At 38.6% G+C, this 14,714-nt stretch overlaps 1 protein-coding gene across 2 annotated transcripts in view; it reads right to left on the reverse strand.

Moving 5' to 3' along the window:
• Window positions 1-14,714, reverse strand: part of Thsd7a (thrombospondin type 1 domain containing 7A) — a 388,294-nt gene that overhangs the window by 85,814 nt on the left and 287,766 nt on the right. For both annotated transcript variants that reach the window (XM_021190560.2, XM_029534932.1), the window contains exons 7-8: window positions 13,389-13,583; window positions 3,111-3,345 (exon numbers count right to left, since the gene is read on the reverse strand). In XM_021190560.2, coding sequence (XP_021046219.1) covers window positions 3,111-3,345; window positions 13,389-13,583 — 430 coding nt within the window. The remainder of the gene's footprint in view (window positions 1-3,110; window positions 3,346-13,388; window positions 13,584-14,714) is intronic.

Genomic DNA, 14,714 nt, shown 5'->3' on the forward strand with positions numbered 1-14,714 from the left:
CCTCTCCCTCTCCCTCTCTCTTCCCCTTTCTTTCATTCTCTATTTGTGTGTGTGTGTGTGTGTGTGTGTGTGTATGTGTGTGTGTATATGTGTGTGTGTGTATGTGTGTGTGTGTGTGGTGGGATCCTTCTATGTAGTGCTGACTGGCCTGAAACTCACTATGAAGACCAGGCTGGCCTGAAACTCAGAGATCCACCTGCCTGTGCTTCCTAAGTACCTAAATTACAGGTGTCTGTCATCAGACTCAATTGCATATTAGTCACCTTTAAAGAACTAAATTGTGAGTGAGTAAAATAGTTAACACCATTTGTTTCAAATAATTTTTATAGCATTTACTGACACTTCATTTTCAACATATTCTGTAATTAGTTGCCTACATGTCCTTTCTCACACACAGATATGATGATATTTTTTTTTCTATTGTAAAAATGTGAGTCTTTAAAACATTGGGCAGGAAAATATTTAAGTATGAATCACAGAAATTGATGTGATTTTACAATTTAGAATTTTATAAGACTGGACTTATAATTTAATTTAAAAACATTCAAAGAATTCTTTTGGGATTATGGAGCTACTGGTCAGTAATTATTATTGAAAGCAATTCTTTTAAATGAGGCATTTTATAACTTTAACAACGGGAGGCCATTACTCAACTGCCGGCTCTTCAAATATGTAGCCTGAAATAAATCAATGGAATTTACAGTGTTGTCATTGACCCTCCACATATTCTTTTAGTTTGGAAATAGCCACAGCAAGATACTTGGCTAACTGTGGAGAGCAAAATTACCAACAACAAAGTCACTAAATGAACACATGAAGATAAATTATACAGCCTAGACTGCATCCAATAAAATGAATTCCGACTTCCTTCGGTGAGGCAGTTGTTTCAGTCAACAAGCTGCTGTTCCCAGGAACTGTTTGTATTTAGCATGTGTGGTTTAAATCAAAGAATTGATTCCTCCCTCCTCCTAATCTTACTCAAGGTCAAATTAAACAGATGTGATGGGAGTTGAAGTTTGTTACTTGGGAGGATAGATAAGATCAATACCATTGATTTTGCCATCTCCCAGTAATCTATTTTATTAAGAAGAGTTTAAAACAAGGTTCCTATTTGCATTTTTGTTTCAAATGGCTTTCATTGGAAAGCATTCACTGAATTTAACCTAGGTCTTAAGGAGAAGGGCAATAACATTCTCTTTTGAACTTAAATATGCTTGATTTAATTTCCTACCATTTTAAGGGCAAAGGAAACCGACATGATTTAACAAATCTATGGGTGCATCTAGGTCATTGAAAAGCAGCTGTAGCCACATAGTAAGTTTTTGCTGGATTACTGTGGTGGTCTGATATGATGCATCAGGACACACTTCTTATTGAATGACCTCATGAGACTAGATCCATCAGATCTTTTACACAGAGGTCCTTGGTCACATACACACCCTTCACCCTGGAACAGTATTTTATTTTGTAGTAGCTCTAAGATGCAACTTTGGAAAGGCCATTAGCCTGCAAACAGCTAGAGGAAGCCTTCACGAGTCAGTATAGCATTGCTCGCCCTGGTCTAGTGAGCAGCACTTCTATCTCTGTTTTAATCTCAGCAAGATCCAGGCTCCTCCAGACATGGAACTTTCACCCCCCACTGCTGTTAGCACCATTGCATTTTAATATATTGCAAATTAATTTCCTGAGTCAAATTAATAACAACCTGGGTGAAATTTCCATTAACCTATTGGTTTGGGGGTTACCAGATGAAGTGTGAAAAATGGTCTCTTTGGTATACATTTTCTAATATATTCTGAAATATCAAATGACATAAATAACTGCACCATGAAGGTAAACATCTCTATTATCTGGAATGCTTGCCAGATAAAAGTGCTTAATGGGTCTCTTGTTTATACCTCTGGAGTTTTCCTAATGTCAGATAAATTATTCTCATCCCCTTGGAAAATTTCCTAAAACAAAACTTAAAATCATGTATCTGGAAAAGTCCAGATAGGGAGAAGGATATGTAATGGAATTGTGGAGTTAAGAAGATAAGAATAGAGGATAAGAAGAAGAGAGAGCAACCTGGATGTTTTATTTGCATCCACGACACTGCCAAAGAGCTAAAGTCACTGAAGAACATAGCAAAGGAAGTGTTTTTCACTCTTACACACATTTCCCAAAGTGTATTGAGTGACTGACTACATCAGAGTATTTTCATTATATAACCTTTTCAGTTGACTTTGAAAATCAAAGCGAATAATTTGGGAAACACGAGGCCACAGTGAGAACTATGCAAAACATGATGGTTCTACTGCCTGTGTTCCATATGGCTAAGGACATTTGAATTACTAAGAAAGTTTTGCTGTTTCAAAAATTAATAGCATGTTCCCCTGAAACGAGTATTTTTTTTTTTTTAGAAACTGTATTAAATTTTCTCTAAGAATTGGTTATCATCCTCTTTATACCATTACTTGTTTTTTGCTTATCCTTAGCATAAGGCACTCGCCACACCTCAAGTCTGTTTTGCTTTTTTTTTCCTCCTTTTTTACCTTCTTCTTAACTCATAAGAAACATAAATATTCTACTAATTATAACAGCTATCTTGTCCCAAGTTTCTCTGTTGAAAGTACACGGTTACTGGTTTTACCATAGAAAAATATGTTTGGCCATATTACTAGTGCTATAGTATTGTGTAGGCAAATGGAAGTCAGATCATAGGTGGCTTTTACTCAGTTAAATAGATTGTCAGCCTCCAAGCCTAGGGATATACAGTAGGTCACGGATGACCTCCACAGCTAGGACTTTGTATCCTGTCATTATTGATCAGACAAGCCTAGAGCAAGCACCTCTTTCTTTACCTCAATAGCTTAATAAAAGCAGACTGTGCTACAAGAGAAGTGGAAGTGGCGACCAGATAGAAAGGTTTCTACAGAATTTATGGATCCTAGGTACAAGACTCAGAAGTAGTTACAGCTTTATCAGCAACTAACACCGAAAGCAAACAAATCTTATGAGGACAAGTATGACAAGCATCAGAAAACTCCATTTAATGAAGCAAGCAGAGTCCAGCCAGTCCTCTGTGTGGCTAACCACAAGATTTACCACAGCCATCCTCAAGTCCTTACTTCTTAGGTCCCACTTGGCCCACGTTGACTCGCACACAGATGACTTTGCGTGTCTGCATGCCAACAGAACATGAGGCCTCCCCATTCCATGTCGTAGTCGTATTGAAGGATGACACCGACGTGTCCTCTATGCATTGACCCCAGGGACCAGTTTGCCAGTGGTACACAGTGCAAGGATGCTCATTGCAGCTGCGCACCTCTTGCAAAGCACTGCTGTTAGGGCAATGAATTCCACCTACAAAAATGGACAATGACAACAGATTAGATGGAAAACCAACAGGAATGTCACCATTCCCTGTTCCCAGGAATTTGCCTGTCTGATAACAATGATGATTACCACTTAGTAGGCCCATAGCATGGAACCAGCACACTATTTCAAAAGGGCAAATTACTCTTTTGCTGGCTCTAGCTTAAAATACAAAGCATACAGTATACATATTAGACAGTGAAGAAAATCCAGGACCTTAAGGAGAAGCCATTGTTCTTGAGAGAAACTCAACATCAGGCCCTAGGAACCCACAGTATTGTTAACCACAAGCAACAGACAACTTCATGCCATGGATAAGAATGTCTAAATGAGTTTGCAAATGTTATCTTCTAAACTGAAAGTCTTAATCCAAGGTTTTAAATACTGATTGTCTGAATGTATTAGTGTTTAGAGTGATAGCAAGTGAGTCTGTTACAACTGGGTAAAAGCTTAGGATCTTCTGGATTATTAATGAAAAAAATGGTAAGGTAGTAATATTTGTTCAAATTTATGAAGATATTGCCTGTGCAGTTCACCTTCACTTTATATATTCCAAAGAAAAAGAAATGGTTTAAAATTAAACTACCAAACAATACTTTCTGCTTAGCGCTAATTTTTGTATACTTATTTAAACAGCTTTCTATGACTTAAGTCCATGTTTGTTTGTTTTGTATTATGCATTTGCAAACTATACAAGAAAAGATAGTTTTAAACTTCTCTATTCAGAGTTAAGATTACTTCAGTCAATTCAAACTCATTCACATTAAAATTTGTATTCTTTATAGTATCATCATTTGTGACATCAAAGATATTGGCAGTAGCTGATAGTTTTAATTAAAACTATTACATTAATTTGTGTGTGTGCATGTATGAGTATATTGGGTAGGGACATGCACATGCCATGGCACGTGGGCAGGTGAAAGGCAACATCACGGAAGTCAGTCTTCTTTTTCACCATGTGGGTCCCAGATTGAACTCAAGTCATCAGACTTGGGGCAATTTCTTCACCCACTTAGCTATCTTATACACCTAGCTTAAGTATTTTATAAAGATTTATCCAAGGACCTGGAGAGATATTTCAGCCATTAAGAGCATATACTGGTACCGGAGAAGATACAAATTTGGTTCTCAGTCCCTATATCAAGTAGCTCACACCTACCTCTACCTCCAGCTCCAGGGGATCTAGTGCCTTAGGACGGCACTCAAATGTAAACCACCTGCCCGAGCCCATACATATAACAAATAAAAAAGCTGTCCATTGTAATTGACAGAATTCTCTTCTAGGATAATAATACCTGCCTGTAGATTTTGATGCTGTTACATTCTTTTCCTGTTAGACCTCGGGAAAGGAATCCATAACCTTCTTCAAGTGCTAGGCAAAGTTTCTATGATTGAGACAGATCCCCAGTCCTATTGGATTCTAAACTGTACCACAGGATGTATTAAAAGCCTTAATCAAATAACTAGTATTTCTTTTTTCCTCAAGTGTTATTTAGCTGGTTTTGATTGCATCCCCTTTCACATATCTGTGATTTACTGTTAATTTACAGCCAGAACAACAATGCTCACTATCACTGTAAGTGGTGGCAAGTATGTCATAACTTTTGCTTTGCTGCTGTGTATCAAGAATGCATTCAAGGTACAAAGAAATAATGCTGAGGATGTTAAAGGTATGATAGACACATCTTTAATTAGTGGACTGTGGTGTGAAGGTTAACATTCTGAACTCATTTATATGCCAGCCCTATGGTATGAACTCGAGAGGTGGAGTCTTAATCTGAATTTACAACTGTCATGTGAATAAAAATTACTGGGTATGTAAATGCAAGCATTTGAAATGATGTGGCCACTGTATTAATAAGGAATTTAGGAAGATCATATATTCTTTTAACGTATTGTTAAAGGTGGGGCTTAGTGAATTTCATTACTCATTTCATTGACGATTTGATTCTAGTGGCAACACCAGAGATGTTCTCCAGGGATGACAAAGCTATATTTGCAAACTTCCCTCTGATTAGAAGTTTAATCAATTGGCAGTTTGTTAATAACAATTTAGAGTCATTTATGCATTGTTGAATGTGGTTTCAACATCAGACTTGCCTGTTCTGAACATTTTCATTAGTGTCCCTTCTTTACAAAGGTGAAGACATCTGTCACATGTTTTATGCTGTCTGCTATCATACAGCTGGGTGACCTCGGCAGCCCTGGCAAGGAAGTTTAGGAGTTGAATACACTGAATTCTAAACCATGCTAATGGGATTGGAGAGAAATAAGTGAGATGCCTAGAGAGCCTTCCTCTGGGTGCTGGATGTATTCAACATTAACAAATGCACAAAATCATACATATATTATCATATGCTATATAATCATACAATGATTATATACAATTATTTAACAGTTCCTTCATATGTAATCGTAAAATTGCTGATCAAACATTAAATTTCTGTACCTACACTGTTTTCATTGTAAGAATAAGTGTCCTGTTGAAACCGATTTTAAAGTTCTAAATTGCTTTTGACACTTGAATTGACTGGTTGGCTTTGGAAGAAAAATGATAAGAGAGAGAAAAAAAAAACTTCTACACCATCAGCATATGTCGAGAAACTGCAAGATAGCTGTTAAGTTTCTAGACATAAAGGCTATTTATTTTCTCGCCCTAATCCACATTAAAGCCACATCAGCAGTTTGAATCTGATGTAGGATCCTGGCACAGATAAGCCATAGTGTGGACTTAATTATTACAATATTGTAAGTTTGAAAGTCTAGTTTGGAGAAGCAGTCATTGTAGCATCACTGCATTGGTTGGGGGACAATTTTATGTTAGAAAAACTGATAAATATAATGCTGAAAATACCTATTATTTATGGGGAAGATATAATATTCCCTTTGGGAGCATTTCTACAGTCATGGAAAGTTATAAAATGTGAACTATGACAAAATTAGCAGTAAGTGTGAAAATGTCCTCTTATGTGTAAAATGCTTTACACTCAAACTGCTACTTAGATCTTCTATCATTGTGGCAACAGGAAAGACTTTCCTGGACATGAAAGAAATTCTGTTCCATAGATAAACCTTTAGAGAGGAGGTGGGAAGAGCTGCGAGAGGCAAAGGTTGAGAAAAATCTATTTTCGATAAAAGGGAAGAAACAAACTTTTGTGAATGCGTAAATGTGACAGCTCTTAGATAAAACTGATATATTAAAACGATGCATTGGGCTAGGGAGATGACTGGAAAGATGTGGATACTTGCTGTTAATGTGAGGGTTTGGATTCAAATTACAGAACTGATATAAAAGACTGCGTTTGGCTGCATGATTCAGCAACTTCAGCACTGTGAGGCAAGAAACCAAGACAAGAGGGTGGCTAGGGCTGCCAGGCCACCAGCACAGACACAGTTTTATCAAGAGACCATCTCAGGCATATAAAAATAGTGATAATGCAGGAGACCTGCCATCCTCTTTAGGTTTCCATGTGCATGCACAGCCTCACACACAAACACACACACACACACACACACACACACACACACACACACACACACACACAAACCTACACATCTGCAGTATATACACAGAAAAAAAATCAAGTTATGTGCAAATACTTGTTGCATATAACACACACATATGCTCTATATACACAGAAAACAATCAGACTACATCAAATAAAACGTAACTATTCTTACCCACAACAGTCTTACAAAAGCTTTCTTATAAGGCACATTGTCAGAGTCATGGAATTTCTGTTTTTGGTATTGATGTATTTACAACTGATTGGATAGATTTAAAAAGAGCCCTATACAATATGGTAACTGGATACCTATATGTGGAGTATAATGTACAACATTTAAGTGTGGTGTTTCATGGGACATCAGAGGGATTAGAAGTAGCTCACTATAGTCAAGGATTTTGTGATTGGTGAGGAACAGAAGTATCAGGGGTAGAGTGAGTGAGACAAACATACACGAGAGGAACATTCTACAAGGAATGTCAGAATTATATTAAGAAGTAATATGATAAAGATTGAAAGAAGTAAGATTCATTGTGTTTTAGACACTTAAAAGGTCTGGAAGGAGGAGGCATTTAGATAAACCAAGAAGAGATAGAAAAAAAAAAAAAAAAACAAGTTTCTGAGATGAGAAAGAAGAGATCATTTTATCTAAGCAAAAGCCAAAATAAATACAACACAGTTCACCCAGGCATGACCTTGGGAAGGTCATGTTGAATGTCAGTCAGAGTGTAGCATTCATGTGAGAAAGTAAATGGGTGTAATATAAGGAAGAGGGTGGGTTGTGCGTTAGGAACAAGTGACGTCCGTGCTTCTACTGTCACCTTTTGTTGCAGCATAAGCCCTCTCTTGGCCGACTACTGCTGGCATCAAGATGTGTGGGTCCAGGACACACCTTAAGGGAACTGAATCCTAAAGGTCATTAGCAGAAACAGGAAGAAGAGTTCTTATTGTGCAGCTTTCTCACATCCTCTGATGAGGAAGTGCTACCATCTACTTAGACACCAAGTGATGTTCACATCCACCCATATCCTAGATCTGTGGGGTTTTTTGAATTCTCTAAGAAACACAGCTGCTCTGTGGCTCTAATAATCAAAATCACTAAACTGTAAACCATGAAAATACTACAGTTCAGAAAATAGAACTACTACTTCTTCCGTGTTTTTCACTGTAAAGTATGATTTCCAAAGGCTTCTAATTATTTGAGAAAATTGGCCTAATTCTGTTTCAATCTGCATCTATTCTCTGCACATGACAGATATAAAGGCATGCTGACATTTGCCTAAGGAAGTTATATCAGGTCACTTTGAACTTTGCAAACAAATACTTTCTCACTTTTCACTACTGAGGATACATGCACATCATTGTTAGGTTCACAGATGAACTTTTTTGAAATTTTATGTAAGTAGAAAACAAGAAGTAAAAATCTGACATGATGGTCTCATGTCCCTTCTGATGTGTCTATCTGTCTGTCTCTCTGTCTGTCTTCCTCTAGACGAGTCTACCTCATGTTTGTGACAAGCTTTCACTGAGACTAATGCTCAATGCGTAAGTGATGCTGGCCATCTAGTAGGCCACGGACATCCATCTGTCTCTGCTGCCCTATCTCTGAGAATACTGGTTTACTCCACAACACCTAGATTCATTTTCATGAGCATGGGGATAGCCCTCATCTTTGCAGGGCAAACCCTTCCCCACAGAGCTCTCTTCAGCAGCCTCTTCCTTTACCTTGTTGAAGTTAAGGAATTCCAGTCAACTTTTTCCTACATTCACATCTAGGTGCTTGCACTTGTGATTTGGTTTCCTAATAATATTTCAGTACGAATTGCTTTACAGATGTTTTTGTGTATTGCTGATACTACGCTGTATAATGTTATCTAATATTGTATGGAAAGAAAATATAAAAAAACTATTTTCATTCTTTTATTTTCTTTTAAATTCTTTTGAGTTAACTTCATAATTGTAGCACAGAATCATTCTCCTCAACCATTTGTAAGAAATTGATGAATCAGATTCAGTACTCTGGACAAATTGGTGTACATTTCCTATAAGTAAGACATCCCCCCCCATACATAAACAGATCTAGTACCCGGTGTCTTGTTAATCGTTTGTCTCCTTTAATTGGAAATGTTTCTTCTCTATTCCTAATTTTTATATGCAATTCTGGAGATTTCATGTTCACTCTTTTTAATTGTGTAACAATTTTCTGATGTTTTGTAAGATTCCATGCATACAATTCTGACTAGGTATCCCAGAAGGGATGCCATGTTGTCACTGCAGAACACTGAGGACAGGAGATTGGGAGTTGCTCCATTACTCACAATTACTTGCATCACTAGATTAAGCAAGATGTCGTTCTTTTAAAGACTTATCTCTTTGCATAAGAATTTCATGACATCTGGAGGATATCATCCTGAGTGAGGTAACCCAATCACAAAAGAAGTCACTTGATATGCACTCACTGATAAGCGGATATTACCCCAGAAACTTAGAATACCCAAGATACAATTTGTAAAACACGTGAAACTCAAGAAGAACAAAGACCAAAGTGTGGACACTTCGCCCCTTCTTAGAATTGGGAACAAAATATACATGGAAGGAGTTACAGAGACAAAGGTTGGAGCTTAGGTGAAAGGATGAACTATCCAGAGACTGCCCCACCCGGGGTTCCATCCCATAATCAGCCACCAAATGCAGACACTGTTGCATATGCCAGCAAGATTTTGCTGAAAGGACCCTGGTATAGCTGTCTCTTGTGAGGCTATGCCAGTGCCTGGCAAACACAGAAGTGGACGCTCATAGTCATCTATTGGATGGAACACAGGGCCCCCAATGGAGGAGCTAGAGAAAGTACCCAAGGAGCTGAAGGGGTCTGCAACTTTATAGGTGGAACAACAATATNAACTAACCAGTAACCCCAGAGCTCGTGTCTCTAGCTACATATGTAGCAGAAGATGGCCTAGTCGGCCATCATTGGGAAGAGAGACCCCTTGCTCTTGCAAACTTTATAGGTCCCAGCACAGGGGAAGACCAGGGCCAAGAAGTGGGAGTGGGTGGGTAGGGGAATGGGGGAGGGTATAGGGGACTTTCAGGATAGAATTTGAAATATAAAAGAAAAAAATATCTAATAAAAAATTGAAAAAAGAAATCTCTTTTTAATTTATATGTGTGTACCTGTGTGTGTGTGTGCGCGCGTGTGCGCGTGTGTGTGTGTGTGTGTGTGCGTGCGTGTGTGTGTGTGTGTGTGTGTGTGCATATCGTCGTGTGTTGGTGCCTGGATAGGTCAGGGGAGAGTTTCAGTTTCTCTAGAGCTAGAGTTACAGGTAGTTATGAACTGTTCAATGAGGATGCCAGGAACTCTGGTCCTCTGGAAGAGCAGTAAGTGTTCTTCACTACCGAACTATCTCTCCATGATTCTGTCCATATGGGATACCCAGAGATGGAACTGCCTCTCCCTAACTGGAAGCAATTACTCCAGGGCAGAGAGTGGCCTGCCACATAAATAAAAGTAATCCCCTCTGGATGGTGATGATGGTGGGCTTCACAAAATAAGGACTTTTTCAGGATCTTACCAGAGCAGACTAGGATCATTATAAACCGGATTGAGGTCTTGTCAACGGTTTAACTATATGTACCTCTTGACTAGCCACAACTCTTGCCCTATTTAGCCCTCATTTATGTTAATGATGAGAAAAATTGGCTAAAGGTTAGGTCCCTGGTCTTCTTGGTGTAACTACATTTAATAAGTTTCCTATATAATCTTTCCAGTTTTTCAATGTAAACTATTGAAGTTATAGGTTACTGTTTGACAAATCACAAAATATAATCTCCCTTCTGAAGGATTCTATTTTGTTGTGTTGTTAAGATTCCTTGATGATAAGGCTACCTTCTGGCCTAGAATTTCAGTAAGTTATGGTTATCATAAAATAGAATTAGAAGCCAAGATCTGGGACTGGGAATATAGCTCACAGGCAGAACACAAAGCCATGTTTCAATCCCTAGCACACAGGCCTGACTTTTGGCTGCATTACAAGGACTACCAGATCCATGCACTTGCCCTGTGCACAGATGGTTTTAGTAGATTATATAATCTCATCACCAAATACTATGTATCAATTTTATTTTGTGTTTTTCTATACAATTATCACAGTATTCTCCATAAAAAATTCTGATACATTCCAAGCTCAAATGCTGGTAGACTAATAAAATACCTACTTGTGTGAAATATCATTGATAAGAAAAAACAATTTAAGACTTCTATAGATGAAGGTTTTTTTCTCAGAAAGAAAATAGCGCTTTGAAAAATTCAGTACTGTAGCAATCTCATTCCCCATAAAATAAATTGTTACTTTCATCTCCAGCAAATAACAGGTACTATAGTCATTTAATTTGCATATGAGATCTTCCTTAAGTGTCTCACAGCTATACTGGTTTTTGTAAATGTCATTGATGGAGACAAAGTAAGATGTTTACTTACAGAAATTCCAGTCTGCTTTCTACTCATTTAGGTCCATGCACTCACAGCCAAACATCTATACCCTGGTCAGGGTGACTGTCTTATGATGCAGCTACTAGACTTTATTAAAAATTACTGAAGTCCCACCCTTTGAAATTAAGTGGGTGATATGCATCAAATACTAACCATGAATTTCTGCCTTTAAAACATCCCCGACCTTTCAGTGTGAAATGTCCCATCTGCAGACATAATGATCTGTTGCAGTTTTACAGACTCAGCAAAATCCTAGCTATGTGGCTCATGGGGGGTGAAAAGTCACTCATTACTAGTCACGGAGCAAATGTCTGCTGAGTGTAATGGGTTTACAGGAAGCAGGGTGACCACAGATCTAATTTTAATGAAACCCAAGATGTAATCTGAACTGATGGAGTTTGAAGTCTGAAGGTAGTCTATTCAAGCTGGAATTGATCTTGAAAACACAGAAAAGTAAATGTTTTTCTCTAAAGTTTCTATTTTTAAAAAGGTTTTCTATTTTCCTTGCAGTTATATGTGTAGTGGGAAATACTCAAGGACACTATAAAAATTAAGAATTTTCCCAGAGTTACTTACTATATGTTATATGTTATACTTGTGTATTAAAGCCAAGGTAATTACATAATATTCATAGTTATTATGTAAAGTAATAGCAAGTACAATTAAATAAGATTAGGATCACCAAATCACTTGAAAATAACAACAAAAGAGGGCAGAAATAATGTAATCAATGAAATCCAATTAATTTCAGGAATTCATAGGTGTGTATGCTTACTGTAAAGAGAAATTGTGCTCTCTCTGTCCTAAATGTGAATAAAGGTCATTTAGAATGGGATGCTGCAGTGCTGCAATCTCACTGCTGAAAGAGATTACACCTTGGTGTGAAATATTTTGGCTCCTGTGTTCTTCCCCCTCCTCCCTTCCTTTGCAGAAAGACAAGAGTGTGACATTGTCTTACCCAGTCACACAGAGGACAGATTAGCATTTGCAGAGCATCTCAGAGGACACTAGTGTCTGAATTTCTTGGATATAAGGTTTGCAGGTAAGATGTGATCTGTGACAAATATGCCTTATTCACCCTTAGGGTGAATCCAAGCTGGAGTCCTTGGATCTCAGAGCCTGTGCTCAAGAATAGGAATGGTAGAAGACACACAGTGTCAAGACAAGCAATAGACATGTTAAAAGTTAAAAATAACCACTGAACTGAGCACAGGGACCCCAATGGAGGAGTTAGAGAAAGAACTGAAGGAGCTGAAGGGGTTTGTAACCCCATAGGAAGAACAACAATGGCAACCAACCAGACCCCCCAGAGCTCCCAGGGACTAAACCACCAGCCAAAGAGTACACATGGAGGGACCCACAGCTCCAGTCACATATGTAGCAGAGGGTGGCGTTGTTGGTCATCAATAGGAGGAGAGGCCTTGTTCCGGTGAAGGTTCAGTGACCCAGTATAGGGGAATGCCAGGGTGGAGAGGCATGAGCGGGTGGGTAGGGGAACACCCTCATAGAAGCAGGGTGGGTATAGGGAGTTTCCAAGGGGGAAACTGGGAAAGGAGATAACATTTGAAATGTAAATCAAAAAAATTCCAATAAAAATAAGTAAATAAAAACATTATTATTACACATATGTGATAATTTTATGAGATATTACAGTGCCAAAGGATAAAACCAACTACTGAAAGAGAAGAAAAATAATGACATGCTTGGATTGTTTTAAACCCATTTATTGATGTATTGTTTTTTGTTTCTTGGTTTTTCCTTTGTACACTTTGGAGTAGAAAGAACCTGAATTATTAGGTGAATAGGGGGGAAAAAATCAAATGCTTTTTAAAAATTCTTTGTTTAAACCCTCTTTTCAAGATCCATTTTCAAGATTAATTATTAAGAAGAGAATCAAACCACACAGGGTGATATTAAATATCATTCACTGCTAGATTTCTGTCAACTAATTTTCCTAAAATGTCATCTTAAACAAGCTACACAATGTAAATTGTCATCAATTTCTAGAAAACAGTCACATCTGAGGATGGAGACCTTACCTTCTTCACCTGCATAGGCCAGAATTGACCGAGCTCGGATCTGTTTCCCTTCTGTGGTTTTCCCAGAGCAGGTATGTGAACAGGAGGACCACGAGGACCACGCACTGAGTACACAGTCCTTCGGGCATGGGGCATCACAGGCCACAGGGATAGGAAAGATTGCATCTCTACAGAGCTGTCTGTCCACTTCTTCTCCTGGGAAAAACATGACCACCAATGGTTTATTTTTATTAAGTCCATTTCAATGAGTGATTTTTAAAAAGGCAGGTGTCCAATAAAATCAGACTATCTTTTATTAACTCTTATTAAAAATGAAATGAAAAAAGAATGGTGAAATGTTAAAAGTATAGAAAATATAAACCTATAAACAGACATATAAATCATCAAATAAATGATTTTTTTAAATTTTCAGAAGCATAGACTAAAAAATCAAGATCATTATTGAAAGTACAGTGTCTTCTTATAAGTGAGTTTTATAATTATAATATTAATGTACAATGAAGAACATCATAAAATTATGCTGACCTTCTGATTTCTTGTTCAATTCTGAAATGATTTACAGACAGTTATAGATGGTTATAGCATGTGTCAATGTTTTCATGAACCAACTCACAGATATGTCTACAAATGCTTTTGAGTCAGCCAGCGAAGTTGTCTTTATACAACAATCCATATTTCTCTGTTTTGGAAATTACTTTTCCCATTGGAAATAGCAAGAATCTATACATGATAGAATAGAATGACCACGCCTTGCTGAAAATGGCCATATGGTGGGGGGGGGAGGGGAGGGAAGAATAGAGATAAGACAGAACATGTCTAGAAGTAAAAAGGTGTGTCAAGGAGGAGGGGTGTCTGCCAGGGAGCAGTCTCCAGGCCTGATCCGGCATCCTGCGCCTTTCCCTGCCTGAGGAGGGGTGTCTGCCCGGGAGCAGTCTCCAGGCCTGAACCGGAAGGTGAGCCATCTTTGCTCCAGTGCACTGCCGGGGAGAGGGCGGACTGGAGAAGTGTCACAGCTTCTGGGAAGGACCACATGTCTGGCTCTGGTCATCCGGCGCCTTTCCCCACCCGAGGAGGGGTGTCTGCATGGGAGGAGTCTCTGGGCCTGAACCAGCATCCCGCACCTTTACCTCCTGAGGAGGGGTGTCTGCCCAGGAGCAGTCTCCTGGCCTGAGCCAGAAGGAGAACCATCTTTGCTCCAGTCCACTGCCAGTTAGAGGGCGGCCTGGAGAAGGGATGCAGCTTCTGGGCTCCAGTCTGCACTGGCAAGCGTGTGGACCGCAGAAGCTACACAGCTTCAGGACAGAAAGAAGCAACCTAAATTCTGGG

This window comes from Mus pahari, chromosome 2 (genome assembly GCF_900095145.1).
Source record: "Mus pahari chromosome 2, PAHARI_EIJ_v1.1, whole genome shotgun sequence".
Classification (NCBI taxonomy): domain Eukaryota; kingdom Metazoa; phylum Chordata; class Mammalia; order Rodentia; family Muridae; genus Mus; species Mus pahari.